At 31.5% G+C, this 27,823-nt stretch overlaps 1 protein-coding gene across 1 annotated transcript; it reads left to right on the top strand.

Annotated features, from left to right (window-relative positions):
• The first annotated feature begins 287 nt into the window (after window positions 1–287).
• On the top strand, window positions 288–27,823 carry LOC129938955 (venom protease-like). Its single transcript, XM_056046801.1, has 4 exons — window positions 288–463; window positions 11,346–11,561; window positions 21,540–21,816; window positions 27,151–27,823. Exons 1-4 carry the CDS (start codon window positions 385–387, stop codon window positions 27,746–27,748), a joined length of 1,170 nt encoding a protein of 389 aa, XP_055902776.1. The 5' UTR covers window positions 288–384; the 3' UTR covers window positions 27,749–27,823.

Genomic DNA, 27,823 nt, shown 5'->3' with positions numbered 1-27,823 from the left:
TACAATTTAATTTGAGTAGTTTCTTATTTTCAAGCTTAAATACTTCACTTTAATATAATTGATGTTTTTATCGTTTGCAATTATGTTACAACTTTTTTATGATAACTAACTTTATTTTAAAAAACAGCACCATTTTGCTAAACTATAAAATAAGAATTTCTGACCTCATAATATAATAACACTTTATATTCTTTGCTACAAGTAAACTACAAACAGTAGAATATATACAAATGGATTTGGCGGGGAGAGCGGTAAGTACAAAAGTTTCTCCTAGTACTCTTCTTAAAAATTAGAAATGTTTAAGACATTCAATGTTGTTATTAAGTTTTTATTTTAGTCGAAATTATTTCATTAGCGAGAAGTTTTACTTGTTTTAATTTTGAAATGCAGTCTTGGAGGTCATTGTTGATATTTTGTCTGTTTTTTTTAAACATAAATAAATTTATTTTATCTGCATCAATAGGTAATTTATACTTGAAACTTAATATGTGTGAATGAAACGTGAATTGATAATAAGAAGATAGAAACAAATGTTGGTTATGAGCTCGTAGGCGTAGGCATCTTACATAGCTTTTAAGTAGAAAAAGTCAACAATAATGTTTTATTTATTTTTTTGTACTAAAACGCGATACTAAAATTAAAAGAAAATATGTTAGAGCTCTGTTGGTGCTCTTTCTTGCAGTTGCAGTGGCCGTTAAATCAATATTCGAATTTATACTGAAGAGCAAAATGAATATAATTCAAGTTGTGTATTTTTGAAACTATTTAATTGAATTGAATACGGACGCCGAAATGAATCTAACATATTCGATATTAATTAAGAATTTTCAGTCATATATTATATCCAACGGAAAGAAGTTATATGTAATTAAATTTATACATATGAAGAAACTATCTTTATTCAAAACCATAACAAAATGCCGATTTGATTGCCGTTTTAGTTTAATGACTTAGAATAATAGTTTTCGAGTTATAAAGATTAAGGTAAGTTTATATAAACTAAAACTATAAAAAATTAAAATCTTGCAAGGAAAATGCTGCTTACTAAATACGCTTGAATTCAATGAAATTAACTTGGGTTAGCCAGGCGATACAGTCAGTAGACATAACTTTTTGAATAGCTAAGGACATAAACAAATTCGAGACAAATTTTAAGTCTAAAAGAAAATGACATTTGATTGTATTTCTTTTTCATGTTAGCCAAATTAGTATTAGTTTTTCATAGAAAAAACTATGGGTGAGTTCAGAAATGTAACTAGTTGCAAAGCCATGTCGAAAAAATTCATACAATGCATTTACGAACAGAAAAACTACTGCAAGAATGCGGCAGATATACAATATCAAAAACCAGTTCGTAAATGTCATCAAAGAAGGCGTCTATAAAAAAATAATGACATAAATAATTAAGTAATCATTAAATTAAGCGGGTTTTGGTTTTTTTATAGTCTTATAAAAATTCATTGAAAATGTCAAATGAAAATGTTTTACTAGGACTTTAAATGCTTTCAATGAAAAAAACTATTGATTCATTCATTCATATGAAGTACAAATAATAGGTTCGTTCGCGTACTCTGCTAAAAAAGTGCAATTTTACGAAAAAATACTAAATTTACCCAAATCTTGTTTGCGTACTTAAAAATTTCGTAGTTTTTCGTAAAAAAGAGCGCTCACGAGGGAGTAAAATATTTCCCCAACCTACTAATTTTAGCCCAAGAAATTTCTTAGGGCTGATTTGTGAAGTGTTAAGTTTGATATAAATTCAAATAAATTAAATAAATTGTTCGCTTTTTCTGTCAGCTATAAAATTTAAAAACAAATTTTCAAAGAACAGCAACAAGACACTAATATTGTGTGAAAAATTTATTGTTTTCCCGTTCGCTTACTTCTTTGTTTTTTTTTGGTGGGATAATTTTACCCCCACTCTTTAAAATTTCTCTTCTTTCTAATTTTATTGCAGCAGGTACACAAACGGACCTAATATATTTCAATTTCTTAATAACAGAAACATCTTATGTTTGCCAAAAATGTAATAAATATTAAATTATTTTACTTACTAATCTTGTTCTGACATTTTTCTTCAAAGAGGAAACAGAAAAAAATTACTGCAGTTTTGATCGCATTTCAGCTATCAGATTGTTTTTTAAGCAAAGTTACCGACTGCTATAATGCATTGTATTTACGTTTATGTACGCGAATCTTGCATTACATGGTGCACCTTTACATTAATAAACTTGCCCTATCCTAGAAACAATTAGTACTAGTACAAAAAATTAGTTTTGTTGGTATTTACGTACAAAATATATTGCTATTTCCACACCATTGAAAAATCAAATTAGAGAACAATAGTTTAATTATTTGTCTTCGAGAAAATTATTTTATGACCTTTATTTTCGGAAATAAGAAATTAACCTATGAAGATTTCTACAAAAGTTGTTTTTTATAAAAATCGTTTTGCAGTAAATTTGATATCATAAGAAAAAAAGGCAATAAATAAAGCGTAAGGTTCTTAAAGATGAAAGTAATTTGAAATAAAGTGCACGACGGGATCAAACGAACTTACAACTGTATCCAAAAGCTCTGTTTACAAATAGAACTTATATTTGTAATTATACAAACAGAATAACTGTGTATTTAAAAATTTAAATACCACTTATTAATCAAAAAGTTTTTGATATATTAAATCCAAAAAGTAAAATTTGACAATTTTTATCATCAAATATTTTAAAGATAGTTTAGATTGTTTAGTTCTGTTTGATTTTGATTCCTAAAATAAAATGATTAAAAATTGAGGGTCACGAAGCATGTTAAGACTGATAAATACTTGTCTAGCTTTACATATATAACACATAAGGGGGCGAATTTCCTTATGATTTTTTACAGTTAGATAGGGATCTCAATAGAACATGTTCAAAATATTAAGGCGACGAAACACCGCTTTAAGTCATAAACAAATATTTTCTTTTTCGGTCTTAACCCTACTTTTTCGTATTTAATTTTTTTGAGCTACTCTACATACGCAAAAAAAATATATTTTAAATGGATGGTAGCGCGTACTAATAGCAAAATATGAAAGGGGGCATGCTGTCCCCCTGCTTAGCTCAGTTTGGGATTTTGGTTTTGTATATAAATTAATATTTTTAACATTACTTTCTTTAAAAAAAAAACTTTAATACTTCAAATTACAAACCGGTAGCGATTCTGCCTTCCGCAGTGGTTTAAATGCGGACAAAAAATCAAAAAAATGAAAGTGTTAGTATGCCTTTTTTTATTTTATTGTAGTTATATAGTTGGTCTATGATTTTTGAAAATTTGAGCAATCTTTGTTCAGAAGTATTAAAGATACAGGGCTTTAAAGTTACCCTTTTTTCAATTTTGATTCCTATATTTTCTTGCACTAACTTCTTGGCACGAAAAATAGCGTTGATAAAACTTTAAGCCAGAATTTTTATTTCAAAAACATGTACTTTAAGCTTAAAAAACATGCATTTTATATATATGTATATATGGGTGATTATACAAAAGTTTGGTAACTCGATGTCATCAACCAGTATATACAAAGTCTTATTATATTTTATTGAGATTACAATTTATTTTAAAACAATGGAAAGACCTTTATTTGGTCACTCAATTGCAGTTATTAATTTTGAATACAAGTTATTAAAAAAACATAATTAGTTCTTAAAACGTCAGTCCTTTGGCATGTCACAACCCTGAAAACCAACAATTAAGTAGCTGTCTAGTAAAAATTATCATTGTTTTGAGAAAACTTATCAATGTACTGCAATCTGTTATGTATATAGTTTAATTTATACTACATCGTTTATAATGCAGTGTTCTCCACTTTATTTAAAAAAATTAGAAATTTTGTGTTCAGTTTTCAGTCAGTCCGTTGTGTATAATTTAAATTTAAAATTCGTGCGAAATATCGCTGACTCAACGTCAAATCTCACTTTAAATTTTAACGTTGGTAATTAGGTTAGTTGTGGGTCGCACAATTTGACGGCCACCATAACTGTACCAGAGTTTGGGTTATGTTTGTTGTCTATACCCGTGTTAAGCCAGTCAACATGTCAGTCCTATGGCGAGTCGTTATTTTTTGTTAATGTAAAGTTTATTTTTATTTATTCATACTCAGTCTTATTTAAAAACGCTGTATAGAGCCTACATAAAGTTATGTTATCTCTATAATGCCTCTAAACGCAAAAATGCTATTTATAAAACTTATACAAGGTTGCATAGTCCCATAATAAGCTAAACGCGTTTTGAGGTTGAATAGAGCCTACATAAGGAAATTATTGTTATTATTATTTCGTAAATGTCATTTTGATTTCTCTCCTCTCTTTTTGAAATTAAAATAAAAACAATAATGCCTCTCGAGTTTAGCTCGTGAGCCGAAGAAACGAAGAATCTAAAAAAAATATAGATTTTCGAAAGAGAATATCATACAAATAATTGGAATTATTTTGTTATATTTTAGTTGCTATGACAACTAGCAGATTTTATAGTACTTTTGGCACTTTTTTTGATATAAGCATTGTATAACTAAAATTTATAGCAGATTTTTTTATAAATAGGAATTTTTGCAACGTTACATAGAGCCTACATAAATCCTTATTCACTGTATAACTATTCATCTGTTTAGCGAATTCTATTAAATAAGACTGACTATATTTTGATTTGTTAAAATGTAGTTTGTTAATATTCGAAATTACAAAAAACAACATTAGTTTTGATTATAATCTCAAACTTCGTCTTTTTCGTCAGTCCTATGGCGTCAGTCTTGTGTCAGGTATATAGTTATTGTTCTTCATTTAATGATCGTTTGTACTTTTAAGATGAATATTTTTAGATTTTGTTCATATTGTTTGTTGATGACTTAGAAATATTTAATAAATCTATGTGAAAGTTGTAAAAGATAGTTGAATAATGTTACGTTAAATGTCAAAAGTCTGTTTCGAAAACTGATATAGTATTTTCTTATAGTATTACACACGAATAATTATTTTTAATTGTTACTAAGTGATTTTATGTTATCATTAATAAATCCTAAGATATTTTTACTAATATGTATAAAATTTTAATATAATACTTTCAAAACTGTGTATACTCGTCAGTCCCCTGGCAGTCAAATTCTGAAATTTTCAAATATCATACAATGTACTCAAAAAAGTGACTGTAAGTATTAACTATCGTAAACAAAATATCCTCAAAAGTTACCCAACTTTTGTATAACCACCCATATGTATATTTTAGATAAGTCAGAGCAGAAAGCTCTAACATACAAATTTGATTGTTTTTTCCTTAGAGCTACAATTTAATTTTTGCTTCACTTGCCTACACGCTCTGACTGCATTTACTTGAACTCTACAATATTCACCTAACTAGTCCAAAAAAAATGAAATACGTCTGGATCCAACCCTGTGACTTATGTTCAATTTTGTTCAACTGAATCAGGTCTTAAAAAACACGGTTTTGACGACGATAGATCCCGAAAAATTACAATTTCTTGGAAAATACTTGTCACAGGTAACTAGGTTAGAGATTAATTTTCAGAAAATATATGTACCTACCTTTCGTTAAAAAAAAAACCTGTGAGACATTCAATTTTTAGCACAAAACTATTTTTTTCCTGACTTATTTTCCAATTGTTTCCTTACTTTTATTTACAAAATTATAATAAAAATAAAAAATATTATGATTTATTTAACTATATGTAAGTACCTAAATATAATATGAAAATAAATCAGGTATAATCTTAAAATTTTTTATGATATTACGCAAAAAATAGGGACAGGTAAAATAAAAGAAGGTGCTTTTTGGGGTTTTACCGGTATATGGGTTTTTCCTAATACTTGATGTTAAGTATATGAATTGATACCTGTTATATGCATGAAGAACAAACAATTAATTTTTAACGACAATTTTCCGGAAAACCCTTTCAGGATAGGTGTGTGCCAAATTTCATTTCTCTTCGATTTATATAACAGGTTTTATCGATTTATTTCCGCGCTCTCATACAAACTGAACCATTGTGCGTCGTACTAAAGTAGTTTTCACATGAGCGCGACCCACGAACGACAAATGAATTAAAAAATGTGAGTTTATATACGTTTGAAGACATATTTCCACACAAATTCTTAACAAACGATAGCAATATAGTTTCTATTTGATTTATGATGCATACTTTTACTTTTCGATATCATGTATCCATAAAAGTTAATAAAACAAATTTATTCATCGCGAAAAAAATGGTAGTTGATACGAATTGTCAAACTTTATTCGCGTTAACATTATCCACACTAGCAACGAATAAAATAATCGCGCGTACTTAACCTAAAAAAATCATTCTTGTTTTGGTTTCGGAAGGGTGAATGGTGTTTGCCTGTCAAACTTATTCGCGACGAATTAAAAACTCTCATGTGAAAGAAATGTCAAAATCGACGAATATTCGTTCATTCGTTGGTCGTTCTCATGTGAATAGTGCTTGACAGCTAGGTATGCAACCCCCCTGCTTGCGATCGCTATAGGATTTGTGGTGGGTGCGAGTTTGGGTACATGCAAAGTACTTTTTGCATTCGAGCACTAAAATCAAAGAAATCCCCCAAAAAAAAGCAAGTATGGCAACACTGAACAAAAAACAGGGAAGAAATGTCAAAATCAATCAATCTTGCGTGTTTTGTATGTAAAAAAGTGAACTTTGAAAATTAAATAAAAATAGAAATAAATGTTTCTTCGCTATAAAATTGCTAGAGTTATTATTTATTTGCACATATTTTTATATTCAAGAGACCAGAATAATATCTGAAATTCTGGCTTGCCTACAAGCAATACACCACATACGTTAATAGTTTATATCAATTATCCCCGCATTTATAACAGATTGATGGCAGTGTTCAAAGAGTATGAACATGAGAAAAAAACCTTTTAAAAAAGAGGCTGGGTGCGACCCACACTGATAACTTCCCATCCCGTCTGTCGATTTGTCTTGCTTAAAAGTTTGTCTATATGTACTCGTATCAATTTTTACCATATTTTTGCCTAATTTTTGTAGATTTTATTTTTTATGAAAAAACGGACTGTTGGATTTTTATATAGAAATTACTGAATATCGAAAACAATATTTTCTGTGAAATAAAATAAGTTTGAAACCAATATTTTTAATTTTTGAAAAGCTATTTGAGTCGAAAGTAAATTTTTACCAAGTTTTAGTACTGTTTTTTTAGAGTGTTATTTTTTGTAAAAAAAACTGTCAATTCGAATTTTTTTCAAAATTTTATCGAATGTTGAAAACAATATTCTTCGTTGCACAAAATTTTTTGGAGATAAAATCATATTTTAGTCGTAAAATTTTGGAGGTGTCAAATTTTTTGTTCAGTTTTTTTGATTTATAAAAAAAACCGTTAAATTGATTTTTTTCAAAAATTAACTTCTTTGATATCACGTTACAATATATAATATAAAATTTAATTTAAGTCGCTAGCGTTTTAGATATTTAGGGTTAACCAAAATGTTCACCTTTTTTTTAAACTGCTATGGTAAAAAATCCACCCACGCAATTTTTTTGAGAACCCTTTCTGCATCTTTCTGCTTTATTATCTGTATAACAAAATTTATATGAAATCGATATCGCTTCTGGTTCTTGAGCTATGGACGACGAAAAAAACGTCGCGAACGTACGGACGTACGAACGTACGTACACACGTACAGACATCTTTCTAAAAATCTTTTATTTCGACTCTAGGGACCTTGAAACGTCGATAAATGTCAAAATTTTCAATTTGACAAATCGGACCCATTACAATAACTTCCTATGGGAAGTTAAAAAAGTGTCTACCTTTCCTTAAATGGACAAATTTTGTGAAACATTTTATTTTAAAGGCAAAATGTATAAAATCTGAAGGCGACGATTATAAACTAAATCTTTTTTATATAAACCTACAAAATAGTACTAACTGTGATGGTTAGATGGGCATTTCGTTTAAATGGTAACGTAATGTGAACTGTTACTGAAAAAAATGAGTCAGATAACTTATGTGGGCCATTGACGATAGTAAAACGTAGTTTTTTTTTAATATTTGACTAAATAGAAACACGACAACCAAAGCTAATTGGAAATTGTCAATGTATTTGAATTGAGTTGGATCACTTTACATAATATACGGGATCTTAGGTGGGAATCACATTTGATTGTCAAAAATGTAACTGATAGTTACATACATACGCCTATTCCATGCACAAATATGATTTTAATTTATTAATACTACTTAAACAAGGTCAAAGTCCCCAGAATCTTAATCAAAGATTTTTAGAGAGATTTATATGCAACAAAGAATAACGTTTTTAAAGTCTTGAAAAATTATAGTTCAAACTGATATGCAAACATTTTGTATTGAAAAATCTGCAATCGGTAAAAAGCACCGACTTGTAAAACTAATCGAAATTATTGATGAATCGAGTATTTACTTTATACTTAACAATAGGAGATGGCTAAAACCAATAACTATAAATAAGAAAAACTCCAAATTGAAATAAACAAATGTGAATTGTTTTTATTATTTAAATTTGTATGAATATTCAACACTGTTGTACGATAAAAGTATAAACATGTTTTGATGTCAGACCAAATACAAATGGAATTTTGTATCTCCTCGCAAATAAGACTAAATCGGTTTTGTGTGGGTTAACACCCAGTCCACACCGATCAGCCCAAAAAATTAACCTAGTTAGGCATTTTGTAAGAGTTCTTTGAAGGTGTTAAGATGTCCAGGAGCCGTCTGCATTTTTCAAGCAGCTTGGCATATCTAGACTAGTTGAAAGAATTTTCCGTAACCTAGAGGCTTCAGAAGTTTCTTTCATCGTGATACAGAAGGATCGCCAAGAAGATCATTTAAATATCCTTAGTGCCTACTTGTAAATTCTTAGAGACTTTTGTAAGAGTCCCAGTGAGAGGCTAGTCTTGCGGCGTTGGGTCGGTTGAGTTTTCTGCATTCTTTCCTGAGCGAGTCAAGCTCTGAGGCGCACCATTGTGATTTGCTCTTTCCACTTATGTGTATAAGTAGCCAAGCAATTTCTAGCGATCTGTTCATAGCTGAGGTAATGTCATTGACTTTGTTCTCAAGTTCATTAGCATTTGAGGCAGGACTAGACAGTCCAGGTTTTGGTAAACTTTGTAATGAGACAGTCAGTTTTCCGATAATTTCGAAAAGTTAATAGATTCGGGTTTTTATCCACATTTATGTTGAACTGAATACCTTCCAGTCCAAGATCATAATGGTGAATAGTATCTGAGACAAGAGTTATGTCTAGGACTTCTTGTCGAGTTTTAGTGATGGAGGTTGGTTCATTTTCAACATTACTTACTAAGAGGTTAGTACCAAGAATATAATCAAAAAGAGACTTGGCTATCTTCCAGTTATCCTTCTTGCAGCAAGGACACTGTTTGCCCATTCAACGCGAGCGGCTTGCTGCGGTGTCCTTTCAGCCTCCAATGATGCACCAGAGGCCTTTAGGACTCTCGTAGCTTGCCGCCTTTGTTTATATAGGCTTTTTGAGAGTTTCCCCTTTCCATTTCTGGATGTACTCTCATTAGTAGTGGTAGGACCACAACCCTGCCTACTCTCGTTGCTACCAACAACAGAGGAGGGTCCATGGATTGCCACTACTCCCTCCTCTGTGTTGGCTGCAGTAGAAACGGCAACAGGCTTTGACGTCAAACTGCCGCCCGGTCTTGAAGAGATACCGGTCTCATCATTCTTTTCTTTTTTGTTTGTATTCATCTTTGGTCGCAAGAGCTGCGAAGAAAGAGAGGTCCGTCTGTACAGAGATTCGCATATGCAGATAAGTCTAGTTCATTCGGAGGTCACCCTAACACCCTAGATCCAGCCCAATAAAGATGATGAGTCAGTTGATGTTCTTACATCATTCTGATATGTAGGGAAAACATTTGGATCGGTAAACAGCAATTGAGCTAGGTTACCTAGGGTGGGAAGGAGCACCGGAGAGAGGAGCGCTGTCTAGTTTTTTCGCTAACATAACGTGGGAGGTGTGATGGGAGTTGGTGACATAAACGTTGGCTTTTATGCCTTGTTTATGTGGGAAGGGCTGATAATTCTAGAAAGGTAGAGGGATAGGAACGTCCTTTAGTTTCAGGACTCATTTGGAGAAAATTCTCGAGAATTATTGACCTTAATCAGCTTCTACCACTAGACAAGTTCGACGTTCAAAGTAGAAGAATCTTTTCTTTTTTATTAATGATTTATTAAGGTACGTGCAAAAATTGAACTAAGTTCTCCAACGTTCTATATATTTCACTTCTTTTACAGCCACAGAACTAATAATTTTTGAAATTCATTTATTTTTTCTATAATTTTTTTTTTCAAGACTATCAAACCTTAGAACCCTTTCTCAAATCAACGTAGGCAGACCAAAATACTATACAAGTCCAACTAGTCTCCCCCTTGAGATTGTATAAAGGAATACAACAACAAAATGAATGGGTCGCATGAAATTGCTCCTGTATCTAATGAGTGTGTTCAAAAATAATGCTGTATTTTTAAGATTTAAAAATGTTTGTCTAAAACAATTTAAATGCCATTTAATTTCAACTTCAGGTCAAATATATTGGTTGTAGACAGTTATTTGTAGCTTCGTTTTATATTTGATTTTTGTAAAAAAAAAAATGATGGGCGTTTTCGAGATATCGAGTTTTTGTTTTTAAAAAATCAAAAACAATGAAATTTTGATCATCAAATATTATTATTATGCTTGTGCAAATAATTATTGATATAAAGCTTCATTAGTTCTAAAGAAAAATTAAAACAAAATAACAGTATTATGGGCGGTACGGAACCACAGAAATTTTTAAGAAAAAATTAAACAAAGATCTACCGATTCGTTTTTAAGAAAAATCGATTTTTCAATTTTTGACCAAAACAAATATTAGACTACTGTAATTTTAAGTCTTAAAAAAGCAGAAAAAACGCATAACGCGAATCAGCTTAAAACCTTAATTTCCAAGTTTGAGCAATTTCAAGTTTGAACTCTATCGACAGAATGGTTCTGGTTGTAGGGGCGTGGACTGACAGAAAGACCGACAGACGGACGGACGGAATCGAGAGACTCACTTTTTTTACTTCTCTACCATCATATTGTCATGTTGGATTAAAATCTAGAGTTCGATTTATACTGCGAAAGTTCTTATTTTTTTTATAATACCTCTGTATATCTTTGTATGTACATATGTATATGTATGTATGTGTTTTATATGAATATTTGTGATGAAAATATTTTTTGATAGAATTTTTAATTCATTGAATTAATGTACATTTTTGTTGTTTTCCTTTAAGGTGATACTTGTGTTGATGGAACCAATAACCTAAGAGGAACATGTCAACCCATATTTACCTGTCCCCACGTTCTGAGATATAAAATCAGCGGTAGAAATTACTCTAAATGTGGATTTAATAATAATAAACAAGAAATTGTATGCTGTGCGGAAAAAAAGATTATTACATCTGACAATACAGTCCCCACCAACTTAGTTTTAAAGAAATATGCAAAAAGTGAGTATTGAACATTTTTTAATACAAAATACATATTTCATACTCACATTCCCATATCTTTTTATTTTTTAATAGTAATTAGTTACCTATTTAATGTTTTGTCATCCAATTGCTATTTCGGAAACAGTTTATGCGTCATCTAATTAATATAGACGATATAGAATTAAATAACCTTTCGTTTGACACAAATCAATTAAATAACAGATATTGCCAGGATATAAGTAGGCAACCATTTTTTTTTCTTTCTTAGGTCATGGTCTTTTATTATTTTTGTAAATAACAGCTGAGATTAGCTGAGCCTTTTATTTGTGATATTAAGCACGTTAGGGTCAAGTTATACAGCTATCGACATAGAAATAGCACACTTATCAGAAAAATCTCGCGATTAAAATTTCCTTTACTACATTAAATACAGTGAACAAAAAAGTTTTAATAATCCCGTTACCTTTGATAGATTCTTGTTTTTCCCTTTTTGTTATACAGCCCTGGGGAATGACAACACTGGTGGTGAAGTGAATAGTTCTATAAAAGTTTGTGCTTGTAAAAAAAAAATAATTTTACCTTTCAAATAACTTAAGTATACAAAAAATTGATTGCAAACAAAAGTTCAACAATATTAGCAAGTAATTTTTACTTTATATTTCATAAGTGGAAAATATGTACATAATATATAACATCTACAACAAAGAAATTGAACTGTCACTGGTCTTACAATAAGTAATGCACAAGCGTTTGAATACTGAAATATCTCCAGTAAAAATGAACACTAAAAAAGGAAAAACTTCGAGTCTTGTATCAAATATGACTATCGACGATCTCGAACTTTTATTTGATTCGACATTCCGACTGGATATCATTGGCTAAAGGCTTGATTTTTAGAGGCGGAGCAAGCAATCAGGTTGAACAAAAGGAGCAAATAGTTGAGCTCTGCACGCAGCTTTCAAATACCTCGGACACCAACAACATAGAGGAAATTAAAGGAGTCAAGTGCTGGAACCCACGGTATACAAATTTTATTGTGAAGCTTAAAAGCAAAAATTACATCTATGCCATTCTTAATAATACTGGAAATTGAAAAACACAAACAACTCGGTGCAAAAAGATTATCCTTTAAGTATGAGAAAGCGATAAGCTCCTCTGTTGCTCGTTCGCCATTTGATCAAGAAAGAAAGGAAAAATGTAAAAGCAGTTGTTAGAGAAGATAACATTTTTATTGACGAAAACAAATATACATGGGACGAATCGTTTGGTTTGAGAATCGGTAAACATTGTAGTTTCGCGGTCAAAAGTTATGAGAGATAGTGCTTATTTTTTTGTTTAAAGTTTTAGAAAAAAAAAGTTCTTAACAGATTTCCATACACACGGTAAAATATCGTTGCATCGTTGCAAATAGCTAAAACACTTAATTGTTCCCATTAAATAGTTTATAATGCTATTGGTTTAGCGAGGGCAAATCAAGTCAAAATTCATAAGCCATCACCTCGCAAAACTTTGTTACAAATTTACAGATTCATTGCTAAAAAGTATACAAATGACATCTCGAGACATAATGGCGGAAGTTAATAAAGAGTTTGGTGTAAATGTCTCAAGTCAAAACCGATACTTTCCAAGAAGAATGTAGTTTTTGCAGACAATCACAAGTACACTCTTAAAACTGTGAAGCTCGGAGGGGCAACATGATAGTCTGAGAAACATTTTCATGACATGGAGTGTGACAATTGATGGCAGAATGGATACATTCTCGTATCTCAATACTCTTAAGAATACCATGGAACCATTTTCCTTCGAGTCTATCCAGTGAATTGGATAATCATTAATGACAATTATCCCAAACATGCATCAAACACAGTAAAAGATTGGCTTTTGCACCAACTAATTGATGTACTGACCTGGCTAGCTCAAAATCCCAATCTTAACCTCAACACGATTGGGCAGGCAAAATTCAAAAATTTAAACGATCTTTGGACCAGTAGGAAGCGTGGTATTCTATCCCACAGAGTAGATGCTATCAATTAGTTGGAAGTTTACCAAATAAGTGCCAGGAAACTTTTAAAAATCGTGGTCACCCAACAAAGTACTAACTTGGTAATAATTTTAGATTTGAAATTATAAGAATTGTTCGCTAAAAGGGTGTTTTTTTTTAAATTCTACGAATGTGTGCTATTTCTTTGTTCGCAAGAAATAACGTCACCACAATTCCAAACTGTATGAAGTACTCCAATTGTGTATCTAGTGATATGGACTTTTTATGCGATTTATTTGCCGATTATTTTAAATCTGTTTATTTGCCTTCTGCTCCGTGTGACCCCTCTGATTTTTCGTCATCTTATGACTTAAATGTGTCTGATGTTTTTGAAGCTCTAGCTAGTCTTGATGTAAATAAAAGTGCTGGGCCAGATAACATAACCCCTGTTGCACTAAAAAACTGCGCTGTTTCTTTGGCATTACCGCTCAGCTTGATTTTCAATCTGTCTTTAAAAAGGGGCCAATTTTTGGGTTGTTACCAGATCTCTTATGTAACTCCAATATTTTAGTCTAGCTCGAAGCAAAATGCGACCAATTATAGGCGTATATGCAAATTATCAGTGATCCCAAATATTTCGAAATGCTTGTCTGTAAAAAATTATATATTTTTTTAATGATTTAATATCCGAATACCAGCATGGTTTTGTTTCTGGAAGATCTACTGCTACAAACCTTTCAATGCTTTGCGAATCTGTACTTTGCGGGTTCGAAAATGGTTTACAGACTGATATTATCTTTACAGATTTTGCAAAAGCTTTTGAAAGAGTTAATCATAGTATACTAATTTTTAAGCTTTCAAAACTTGGTTTCCATTCTAATTTCATAAAATGGATTTTTTCTTGTTTTAAAAAATGGGGTTCAATTTGTAAAATTGGGAAAGTTTAAATCCAAAAGTATTAATGTAACTTCTGGTGTTCCGCATGGAAGTCATATTGGCCCTTTGTTATTTATCCTTTTTATAAATGACATTCCGGTAAATTTTAAATACTCGAAGTATCTTATGTATGCCCATGATGTCAAGATTTTCCGGCTCATAAAATCTTCTACAGACTGTTCGTATCTACAAGAGGATATCCAATCTTCTACAGACTGTCCGTATCTACAAGAGGATATCCAAAAACTGGCTAATTGGTGTGAATCTAACAAGTTGTTCCTGAATGTTGTTAAATGTCAGAGCCTTACATGCCATAGAAAAAAACACCTATCATATTTGATTATACTATCAACAATACGAGTTTAGATAGGGTTACGCAAAAACAATTTGGGAGTTATATTGGATGAAAAGCTTTCGTACATACTTACATAGTCAGTAAAGCTAATGCGATGGTAGGGTTTATTAGAAGAAAATCTCGAGATTTTTTCGACCCCTACCGATACTGGAATATTGCAGCATAGTTTGGAACCCCTATTATATCACGCATTCTTCTAGAATAGAAAAAACACAAAGATGCCTGCTTATTGACATTCAAACGCTTGAAGTAAGGAGAAAATATTTGTCAATAATGTTTGTAAAAGATTTAATAAGCAATCGTATCAAAGACTCTCCGCTCTAATTTTCATTTGAGAGACTTTTTATAGCAGAAATTATAGTAAAAACGAACCGTTTCCATGTTGCATAAGAGAAACGAATTCTGTTGTTGAGGTTATAAATATTTTTCTAATATTTCAAGAGATGTTTTTAAAAAAAAAATTGTCTGCTTTGTTATGGCAATCTGTTTGGAATTAAGATTTATCTATTGCTACCATTTTTATTTTTTATTATTTTTGTACATATACTTATATTAAAATTAATTAATTATTACGAGTATATTATCTTTTTAAAGTAGTCTGTAAGAGTTGAACTCTGTTTGATGAAAATAAAATAAACTAAACTAAACTAAACATAGGTTCGAAAAGTTATGGTAGTTGCCTGTAATCATTATGGATTAACTGCTTGAACAGAATGGTGTAGCTGTAGCTGTAGCCTGTAGCACTATCAAAGTTAAAAGATACGAAAATAGTATACATCGACACAATGAGAAGCTGTAGCTGTAGCAGTAGCTGCAGCGCAAGTTGACTCAACTTTAACTTTTGGCGACGCTGCAAGCTACATTTGAGATGACAGATGGGGGAAACCCATTTCATTCTTTGACTTTTCACTTTTTTTTTAGTAGCGTTCAATGCATTTGAGAATTTTTTCTGGTTTTGTAACTTTTTTATAGTATGCTACCATACAAATTCAGTTCAAATATAAATTTCATATGCGTTGAACATGCCCGAATAAATTTCCTGTGCTACACCATTGTGGGCGACCTTTGCTACATTAGTGAGCGTTTTTATTGACAGCTTATACTACAGCGATTTTCTTAGCTACAGCTGCATCTCATTCTGTTCAAGCAGTAAGGATTGTTGGTATTACCGTTTAATTGAATCGACAATCTAGGTGTATTGGATTAGGATGGTTTCTGGCCCATGGGTCATAATAATTTTATTGGTCAGCAGGGTCAACTTGCAGTTGATTGCTTTGTAAAATTATATTATACTAGTAGAACCCTGTCTTATTATGTGCAAAGGTCGCTTGTCAGCATATGTGAAGTCTAATCTTGCCAATATTGCCTCGAAATTTAGGTCAATACCATGATTTGTGAGCACATCATTGGCTGCCTTTGTTATTTTGTTCCTAAGAACTGTCAAAGCAGCAAATCACCTTTTACTTCCTATTTTATACAGTCTGATGGAATTGAGGGAGTTTCTCTCCAACTTACGTAGGAGGTTTGAGTGCCGTCGAAATCACGCAATGACTTAATAATGTCAAGGGTCAATGCTTGAATTAATGGTCTGTGTCTCGTATTCTGTAATGTTTGAGGCTATACCTTTGTCATACATCAATTTTTGTAATCTTTTAATTTCTTGAGTATGCATGTTATGTTGGTCATGAATAGCTTGTTCAAGTTTAGCAATATTCGAGCTAATAGCTTGAGAAATTAGACCATTCACAGCGCCTTGATTCATTTTTTTTTTTTTTAAGATGAAAAGAAACGCAATATTATAATATATGTATGTTTTATGTGACCAATTTTTTATTGAATATGTGTAGATTTATGTTTAGTAACGCAGTTACTTTACGTTGGGAAAAAGATGAAATAAAGTTTTTTATTTGCATTTGAGATCGATTGACCAAAACAGCCTGCGTTCCTAAACATAAATCTACGCGATATTATAATATTATCTGTTGCTCCAGGTCACGTTACACCCACGTTATAATAATATAAATTTAATTAAAAAAATTAATAATAATGAATATACATAACTATAAAGTATAAAATAAATTTATACTTTGGAAGTTTTGTAAGTCTCGGACTGGTGGCTGATGATGCTGCTTCTATTGGTTTGTCACGCTTTCTTCTATCTTCGTAGAATAGTTGGCACGTTTGTTTTGGCTAGAACCACACACTTAGCACTGATTTTACTTTATGTTTTCAAATCTTAGTTTTATGCTAAAGGGATCCCGGTTGAGCCCCCAATTAAAAATAAGCTTCTCGGCATAGTTAAAAAAAAACTTCATTTAAAACAATTTGTAAGCAATACAATTTTAATATAAGATACAAAAAATAATATGATCAGCTTGATCGCAGGTTACTGAAGATCAGGTTGACTTCGGTCTAGAGTTTATATAGCAACTGTTGCAGCTATCTATTCTTGATTATTGTGCAGTGTGTGAGTGGGGTGAAACAGAAGGTAATTAAATTAATCTTGTCGTTGGGCATGATGATATAGTGATGCGGACGTGTCTTGTTTGTGTCGTTTGTTGACACTATCGATTTTAGTACATTTAAGATTTATGTTTCCTTTCGGGTGCAAGTAAATTGTGACGTGTTTACTAAAAAGTATGATGTGTTAGCTTCCATTTGGCGGTTCCAAAAGTGAACGTCAATAAAACACATATAAAATACTTTTTTTTCATGATATTTCTTTTTTAAAAGTTTATTCATTTTTAACGTTGACATAATGTATAACCTCGATTTTTTTGACGCAGTTTCCGACCACTTTTTAACATATATTGGGTATTATCTCAGCCACCACTTGACGAATTTTGGTTATAAGTGCTCAAGAGTTAAAGATTTATCTGCATAAATACGGTCTTTCTCGTATCACCAACAAAAATTCGCATGATCTTGTTCCCAGTTGATAACGCCATGATGAGAAATTACGCAGTTGTATGGCATCTGGCATCGTCATATGGGTCATCAAAGGTGCTCCCAATATGGTCAATGTCAAAAAAAATTAAGGACATTGAAAAAGAAGTGATGAGAGAAAGTGATATCCCAGATAATGACGACTGTGAGACCCTTGTCGAGGATGGCGAGGGGCGCTATAGGTCTCCGAACAATAGTATCAAGTTCGAGGCGAACTTAAAAAAGCTCAAGGAAAAAATGCAGTCGTAGATCCCGAAATTCTCTACTCCCAAATGGTGTCAGGGAATTGGAAAGTCAGAGTAAGGCACAGGGCAAAAGGGTAGATCAGTCTAGAGACACTGTCAGAGACTCGCCTGAAGGCTCTAGCTGTGAATGTAAATTATTTGAATGATAAGGATTGAACGAAGGACAAAACCTTTCCAGATGTTTAGGAACTTCAGTCCTGACTCCTGAGATGTTAATGGCCAGAAAAATGAAGCTAAACACAATTATAAAATGACTCATAAAAATTACGATACTGTAAGAAAATACCGACAACCAAATAGGCGGTGTCCATTTCTTTAAACGAAACGGTATTAATTATCAGCTTATGTACAACATTAAATTGTGAAAGTTTAAGACGTAAGAAGTTTGCGCTCTATATGTCTCTCTTCCTCAAGGACAGTGTATGAATATGATTGCGGCTGGAGTGAACGATGGACGGCTACAGAAACACTCCTATATGCGCACTACATAATTATGCACCGACAATCGACTTGGAAGTTAGGACACTGAAGTCGACAATAAAAAAAATGCATCCGTTGATTAAGGATAACTACAGGTTATCAATTGCCAAGAACTGGGACAAAAATATTTAGAAAGTTTATTCCAGGGACCCGAAACCATTAAGATAATAGTAAAAGATATGATAATACGTGTCGGAAACTCCAGAGATCAGTAGCGAACATAGACGTTTTCTGATAGTGCATATAGATCCATAGGAAGACATCTTTAATGATGACTTCTATAGTATTGAAGATCAGCGGAAAAATTTGGAGACAGTAGAAGTTGATAAAGGTGATGGAATCTTTTACGTTTGAAATGAAATACATATCTCTCATACGGCCGATGATCATTTGTGGCTGTCCTGTGTGTTTCACATTGCAAAAGCAAGACTTCGGGCAACAATTTAATTTTCAGGGAGTGCAAGTGCTAATCTACCACGTCATACGCATAACCGCGGATAGGTAACTGCTCCACAATTGGGATGTCATGGCCAAAAATACTCCATTTATAAGATGGGAATCTCAGACTGACATTTCGGTGTGCATACTGAGGACTAAATGTGTGTGCGTGAAAAACCAAACACTTTCTCACATTTAGTCTTTAAGCACATCAAAATGATTCATTTTAGTCCTCAGGCCCATTTAAATGCTTCATTTTGAATGTTTCATGGCCCTAGTTCAAAAACGAAACAATCCTAACCAACATAATCTGACATGGTCTTAAATTGGCAGATTTGTATAGCTTTTAAATTTCAATCCAAATAAATGTTGTAATTGCATATTAAATTATGATTTATTAGTGCTGTATTTTGTTTACTTAAATTATTTGCAAACGCAAAGTATAATTGGAAATGGACAAAAGTGTAACTCAATACTTTGTAAAACAACAAAACAGTCAATTTTTTCAGCTGTAGATTGCTTAGAACATTTCGTTGGCGACGTAAGAAGTTCAGGTGGAACCAATAGGCGGGTGTCTCCGTATTTTGTTTGTACAGAAAATGCTACAAGAAGCATACTTGAGAAGTTCAATTGCCAACTTAAGCTAGTTCAGATTCCTAAACTTGATTAGTATTTTCATCATTTAAGCAGTTCAATAATTGCAAGACCAAATTTAGAATTTTGTTTGTAGTTAGATTTTGGAATACAAATTTGAGGGAACCATGTGTTAAAAATAAGTTGCTTACTGTAAATCATCTTTAAGGAATAGAAACAGGCAGTGTGATTACACACAATGCCAACTAAATGAGTGCAATAAATAGATTTAAGTAACTTTTTTTATTCCAGTATGGGGAAACCAAACACTCAATAGCAAAAAAAATAGGTGAACACGCCAAAATGCATACTTCTTGTCTAAATAATGTTATCTTCTGTGCTTACATATAAATTTACGAATTTTGTAGCATATAAACATTTCTAGACATTTTAAAATGTTAACAGCTATTATGCTATGAAATAATTTGCTGCTATTATTGCTAATTTATTTTTCTAAAAAGTTGATTAAGTTTAACTGAAGCGGAAATTTCTTTAGTGAACATACCTTAAAAATTATCGGATTTCTTTTTTTTTTTTGCTTTATATCTGAAAACTATTTTTTATGTTCTGCATTTATAAATTTGTTCAGGAATGAAAAAAAATTATATTTTGCGTTTAACTGTGAGAATTCACTAAAAAAAACTTCTGTACGTCAACAATAAACATGGATGTCGATTATATGATCTATTGAATGAGTTGTGCATGAATTCAGAACGATTTTAAGACGTTGTCATTTTATGATATACATACATATGTCAAAATTTGCATTTTATTTGCTCTGCATTTATTCAACATGTGCGCTATAATTGTTCTGATTATTTTCTAAAGCCATTGGTGTTCCTTTGATGCATAGTTTTTTCTTATAGCAAATACATGTATGCTTCCATCAATCAAGAATGTTTTGGATAAGGTATTTTTCGATTATAACCTTTTTTTTTAAATTTAATAATTACTAATCAAAATGGAATTGCAAAATAGTTGCAAGCTTAAATCATTGAAAACAAACGGTAAATATACTTGGAATTATTAAATAGATACCGATTTTAATTACTTGCAAGAAAAATATTTGGACCGTTCATTTACGTAAATTTATTAGAATTCAATAAATTGCGCTTGCACTCTTAAGTTGATGGTTCTTTGAACCCATCTTTGATACAGTAACCCGAATTTAATAATGAAATTTAAAGAAATTCGTATTGATTACTGTAAATTAGTGAATTAATTGTTATAAACTGATGTTGAACATGCTTTTTACAAGGCAAAAATGTACATTGGTTCGCTCTCAACAAAATGACTGCAAAATTAAAGCTTAAAACTGACTTTTTCATCGAAAAAAGTAAAAAGAAAAATCTGAAAAGATAAGTTTTTACCAAAATAGAAAGAAAATTTTAAATAAAATAAAGAAAAATATAAAATAATGGAATAAATTTCCAAGCAAATAGTCAGATTTGCTACTACAGTTTTAGCTAGTTTTAATTTATATTTTAATTATCAAGTAAAACAAATGCCCAATTGGTTCGTACGAACTTCCTCATGTATCCAAAGAATCTGTATATGAATATTTCTTGCATTTTAAGATTTTAAAATATAAAAAAAGTTTGTTTCAAAAATTTAAATGCCATTTGATTTTTCGGAAATTGTTTATTTGAAAGTCGCCAGTAAAAATAAAACCTACACAAAATATGTACCAGAGTAATTATAAAAAAATACGGTTATTAAACTATAATTTATTAAAACAACATTATTAAGATCACAACTTTAAATCAATTGCAAAAATCGAAATATTTCTAATGCTTATACATGTTTCTAGAGTACATAAAAACATATAACCTTTAAGACCTTAGCGTTTACAATTGTAATTACTATTATAATTTTTGTAATTATGTATTAAAAATTTAAATTAAAAATCTATTTATTAATTAATATTTATCAAGGCTTATAGATTATATCTGTAACTCTTTTCAAATTAATTTTTCTTCTAGAATGTGAACAGTATAAAGCGGAATTGTTTGACACTGAAGTGTATTCCACGAAAATTTCTGCTGAAGGTCAGCCAAACAAAATAATAATTTCCAAATGTCGTGAAACCGTTTTTCCTTTGGTGGTCGGTGGTGAAGACGCACATCCGAAAGAATTTCCTCATATGGCATTGTTAGGATGCAAGGACGAGAAGGGAAAGTATAGTTGGGTTTGCGGAGCTTCTCTAATAAGCACAAATTACCTGCTTACTGCTGCTCATTGCCTGGAAACTACGAAATGGTAAGCTCGTCCTTACATAAAAGCACTCTTTTTACTACTTATAACTTATTCATCAGCTTATTAAAAGCAAATATTTAAATGATAACCTTTTGAATAATAAAATGTTTTTAATACCATTATTATTATTCCATCTCAAATTCAAGTTTGATGGTCGAAAAATTATTTGTTACAAGAGACAAACATATTTATTTACATGACTGGTCAAAGTGTCAACAAGGTCAACAATACGTAACCATCTAGAATAACGTATTCCTCTCATCAAAACAATATTCAAAATACGACTGGCTGGCACGAACTTGGTCATGTATCCAAGAGTCTGTTAAGAAATATTTTCTGAATTTTAAAAATTTTAAAATACACCTGTCTTAGCGCGCAGAAAAGTAATTTTAAAGAAAAATCAATACACAAATAAATCCACAAACGAAAGCGAGTCGCACCAGAAACCGTAAACGTTTGAATTCGAATGCCATACATGTACATATGTCGGGATCATTGGGATACGTCACAATAGTACGTCTTCACCTTTGAATTTCCTAGTCAGAAAGGTTGCTTCGATAAAATTATCCATTATTTTCTTGACTAAAATCTGGTTCGGTAGCAAAGTTCTAGTGGATTTATGTTTCGAAGAAAAATGATGGGTACTCCAATTTCCAACGGAAAAACATGCAGTGGCAAGCGAATTCAAGAATATAGTTGGATAGTTGACAACCTCATCTTGATCCTCCACAGTATCGATGGACTTACATATATATATGTTGTCGTTTCACAGGGTTTTCCATCCTGAATGGTGAAGTTAATGGTTTTGACATCGATGTTTTTGACTTATAATAAAGCACGCGTACTGAGCCACTGATGGTTTTTGTAGTTTTGTGTATTCTCGTGGACCCTGTACTTATGAAATGTGTAGCAAAAATATTTATTTTCTATTTGTAGTGTTCCTGATTTTTAATTGAACGGAATATAATATTTACGATAAACACCAAAACAATGTCTTTTGAATGTTGTGCGGTACATATGTCATATGTTAATCCCATCGGCATTGGTCCCTCTCCTCCATAGGATCTATGTTCTGGTGAAACCACTTCTCTGTCACTGCAGAGATAATGCATTTTAAACATCCAAAGTTTTTGAATTTCTGTAGCATATTGTTTAAATTTTGTATAATTTGATTTTTCAAAAAAATTCAATAATGTCCAGTAAACGAATTTAACTCAAGTTTTTCTAAACTGGTCATTGAACTTAAAAAATTAGTACCTTTCATCAATCTTCTTATAGTGGGCCATCAAAAATACTACATTTTATTTTCTTAATGCTTAGACTTAGGATTTTCCTGGTAATTTTGGTTAGTTTTTGTGTGGGCGAAACCCCCATCGATTCATCTTAATACAAGCTAATTCTTACTGCTTGAACAGAATGGTGTAGCTGTAGCTGTTGCCTGTAGCACTGTCAAAGTTAAGAGATACGAAAATAGTATACATCGACACAATGAGAAGTTGTAGCTGTAGCTGTAGCAGTAGCTGTAGCGCAAGTTGACTCAACTTTAACTTTTGGCGACGCTGCAAGCTACATTTGAGATGACAGATGGGGGAAACCCATTTCATTCTTTGACTTTACACTTTTTTTTTGGGAGCGTTCAATGCATTTGAGAATTTTGTCTGGTTTTGTAACTTTTTTATAGTAAGCTACCATACAAATTCAGTTCAAATATAAATTTCATATGCGTTAAACATGCCCGAATAAATTTCCTGCGCTACACCATTGTGGGCGACCTTTGCTACATTAGTGAGCGTTTTTATTGACAGCTTATACTACAGCGATTTTCTTAGCTACAGCTGCATCTCATTCTGTTCAAGCAGTTAATCTTACTTAAACAAACTAAAAACTTAACCTACGATTGAAAATGGGCGAGCATAGTTTATACACAGGGACCGTGCTATATAGTTGTCAGAAAATTCTTTGAAAGAACGTTTAACGAAACTAAGTGCTGAGTTGGCTCTGAGAATGATATCGTCTATATGGGAGTGGAAATTAAGCTCTTTGTCACATAAAATGCCAATGTTCACAAACTAGAGATAAGTCTTCAAGCGTTTATGTAAAAAAATGATTGATTATATATATATTTTATGGATCTATTGTATTGAACAATATATACAAACATTTTAAATTATTTGTAGGTCCCTATATTGGAATGGGTTAGTTTTGTATATTTAATTTAGGTATATTTAATGTACATTTGTATCTTTTTCCAATTTTCGGATAACTAAGAAGTGTTTTTTTTTCGGCATATACAATTTTTACCGTAAAGGCTTTCTAGTATACAAAAAAAAAATAAAGTTCGACAAGATACAAAAAAAGGAAATCCAAATATATAAAATTCTGCACCTTCAAGTTTTCCCCGGATTAGTATTTATAAAATTTGACGTTTCCAACATATTTCCAAAATCGGCTAGTCAACACTATACAAAAAAGAAATACGTTGTTGATCTGAGATCAACGTAAGTCCTTATTATTAATGCATATTGTTTCTTATAAGCCTGCCCCCGGTTTATGAATAATGTGAATAGGTAAATCTTTTTTTTTAAATTTGTGTCAAAACTTTATAGGCACAAAAATACGTAACAAAATTGAGCTCAAACCAAAAATCATAAAAAACTGCAATACTCAGTTATCCAACTCTGTGTAAAGCTTGCCAAGCTTGAACCACATCACCTTCTGACACTTAAATTATCTATGTCTGTGCGTGTTTGATGTCACCTACATGACATTCATTCATTTTCGAAGAAGAGACATCATGTGGGGCACTTAGATCAAAAGTTTTAAATATTTGAAAATAACGACAATGTGTTGCATTTCAAAACAATTACTTTTGTTAACAAAAGATACATTTTTGTGAGATTTTTTTTAATGATTTTGTTTATTTAGAATATTTGGTATATTTATTTTTATTTAAAAACATAATTAAAAATTAACAATTTGAAACTTCTCAAAAGTTGAAGCCCTAATCACTACCTTTAAAATGATATACACAGCATTGAATGCGAAAAAAATTGGAGCGAATCTTTGATTAAATACAAATTTAAAAACAATGATGAATACCAAAATAAAAAAGATATTTATTCAAAAGTTAACTAACTTAAAGCTACATACATGAACGCATTAAAATAGAAAAATTTACTGTTTAAAAAAAGTAAAATAACATTCAATTCAAAATTTCACATCAATGACTTACTAGTTATTAGTAAGATAAAATAAAAGAATTAAATAAAAGCAGAGCAAGTCACATATCCGTTTGTTGTCGCAATTTTAGTTCTTCCATGTCAAGAAGTTGACGATTTTGTTTTCAATTTCTCGTACTCTCAATTGTTCAATCCGCCTGTTATGGCGTTTACCCTTCAAATGTTTGTTTTTTTTAGGTCATACCATTTTGTCAAGTATACGATTAATTTTTGTGGTGTTTGATAGCCTTTGATAGCTTCACACAAAACATTTTGAGTCAAGAAATTCTTCTTAACACAATCTACTAGATCTTTTACAACCTCGCATAGTTCGTTTTGTATTTCTAGTTCCTGGTCAAAAGATTCTGAGGCAGTTCTTTTCTGTGCACTTTTACTAGCTTGTGGACTTCTTCCGGCACTTATTGTTGCCGGTGCTCCTTCTTCTGTTAAATACTCGTTTTCTACTTCTTGGACTCCAGGAAGATTTACCTCGTACGTCGGTGATTGAACGTTTTCTTTGTTCAAACCCGCTTCCTTGACAAAAAAAAACTTTTGCAGACACATTTTCTATTGACTTTTTCATACAAATCAAATTATAAACCGCAAATTCATAACGAAAACATTTTTGCTCATTGTTTGGACAACCCCTGGCGCTGGTTCCATTTCTGGCTTTAAGGTATTAGCAGCCTTAGATCCAACATATTTTTTTTTATCGTTCCATACCTCAAAGAAAATATAAAACAATGGAAGTTATTAATAAAAGTTCGTTTTGTTTTTTTAAGCTAAGGGCATCTTTTGATCGGTTTTATTAAATTTAATGCCCTTTCTTCTTTTTGCCAGAATAAAATCAGTTTTTCTTTGACTCCTTTGTGGAATCAATAAGAGATGTTATGATGAGATTCCATCAACTTTAAAAGAAGGAAAGGGAGAAAAGGAATCAAATTCCCGGGAAATTTTTCTATTAGAATAAGGGAGAAGGGTAATAGGAAATTTTTCCTCTAAAATTTTTATTTAGAATTGGGCTGACCGTCGTGGTCGGACGCCTGGGGCAGAGTATATCTAATAATTATTAGATATACTCTGGCCTGGGGTAACTGATTAGATCATCCTCGGACGTGACAGATCAGGTAGGTTAGTTACAGGGCCGGCTTGAACTAAATAAGAGCTCTGCGCAAGTTTCACCTTTGGCGCCCCTCAATTGTGGAGATAGGTGGATGATGTAAATTAGTTCCAAAACACAACTATATAGAAATTAATTTTTAACTTTTAACTTAAGGTGGCGCTACAGCCCTGTGTGAACTAGGGCCTAAAAAAAAATTCTTAACTCATTAAGGTTAAATTAAAGTTTTATATACACACATTTAGATATTGCTTAAGTGTAGGAAATAATAATAAAATTATTTAAATATGAATAAATGGAGCATTACTTATTGCAATACATTAACGTTTGTTTTTTTAGTAAACACAGCGACAACAACATCATAATCTAATGACTTAACGAGCTCTACTAACTAATCTTTCTTGAGTCATTGTTGTTGAGATAAAACCAAAACCTTTTTTTTTTGGTTGACAGTTAGGGAGTAGTGGAAACAAACATGAGACATGTTTTTGTCTGGGGATGAGACATCTGTAAAGTTTCTTATATGTGGTTATAAGTTAATTTAAACCATAATTTACACTATGATAGGGACTAGAAAAATTACTAACATTTCTGAACGCATTTGAGTCCAACCATATGTACTTAATAAATTCGGGCTGATATTTCTACCAAAAATGATATCTCTGACAAATATTATTAAAAAGCTTTTAAGAGTTTCTAGGCTTTCCAAATCAAACAATCAAAAACGGGTATCATAACATATGTATATAACATGTATCTTAAAAAACGTTTTTCCAATTTTAGTATTTATGTATCTATTTCAAAATTGTTCAATATACATAATATTTAAGAGCAAACTGAAGTGAATTTCCAGATTGCTTTTCTTAATAGACGAGCATTTAACACAAAGTAACAAACTTCAGATAGTAAAAAATTATTTTCTGTTTTATACTCTAATGAAAAATTATAGCAAAATTAACAAACAAAAATGTTTAATATTAATATCATTTTTTTTTCTAGTGAAAAACTCGACATTGTTCGCCTAGGAGACTTAAACGTGGAAATTGAGACCGATGATGCTAAACCAAAAGATTTTAATATTGCACAGCTTTTGCCTCATCCAGAATATAATACGTCTATTAGATACAATGATATTGCCCTAATTGAACTGAAATCTGAAGTTCAATTTAATGAATACATAAGACCTGCATGTTTACCATATCAAGACTTTAACAATCAATCCCAATTAATTGTAACCGGTTGGGGCAGTACCAAGCTAGCAGGAAGAAATGCAGCACATCTTCAAAAGGCAGGTGTTGAGTTATTCGAAGAAGATGAGTGTAATGAAATTTATAGCGAAGAAGGAGAAAACACACTTCCAGCTGGAGTAAAATATAGAACTCAAATATGCGCCGGCTCGAAACAGGATATAAAGGACACTTGCCAGGGTGATTCTGGCGGCCCACTGCAATCTGTTCATCCAAATCATCCCTGTATGTATTCAATTATTGGTGTAACGTCTTATGGTCAAGCATGTGGTAATATTGGTTACCCTGGAGTATATACCAGGGTGTTTAACTACATCGATTGGATCGAGTCTGTTGTTTGGGACAAATAATGAGTTACCAATTAAATTTATTTTTTGTTTGTTGTTTTTTAAAAAATATATATACCTATTTGTTTACTTAATTAA

Source organism: Eupeodes corollae, chromosome 1 (assembly GCF_945859685.1).
Source record: "Eupeodes corollae chromosome 1, idEupCoro1.1, whole genome shotgun sequence".
In the NCBI taxonomy this organism is placed as follows: domain Eukaryota; kingdom Metazoa; phylum Arthropoda; class Insecta; order Diptera; family Syrphidae; genus Eupeodes; species Eupeodes corollae.
This window is presented reverse-complemented; position numbering and strand designations above follow the sequence as displayed.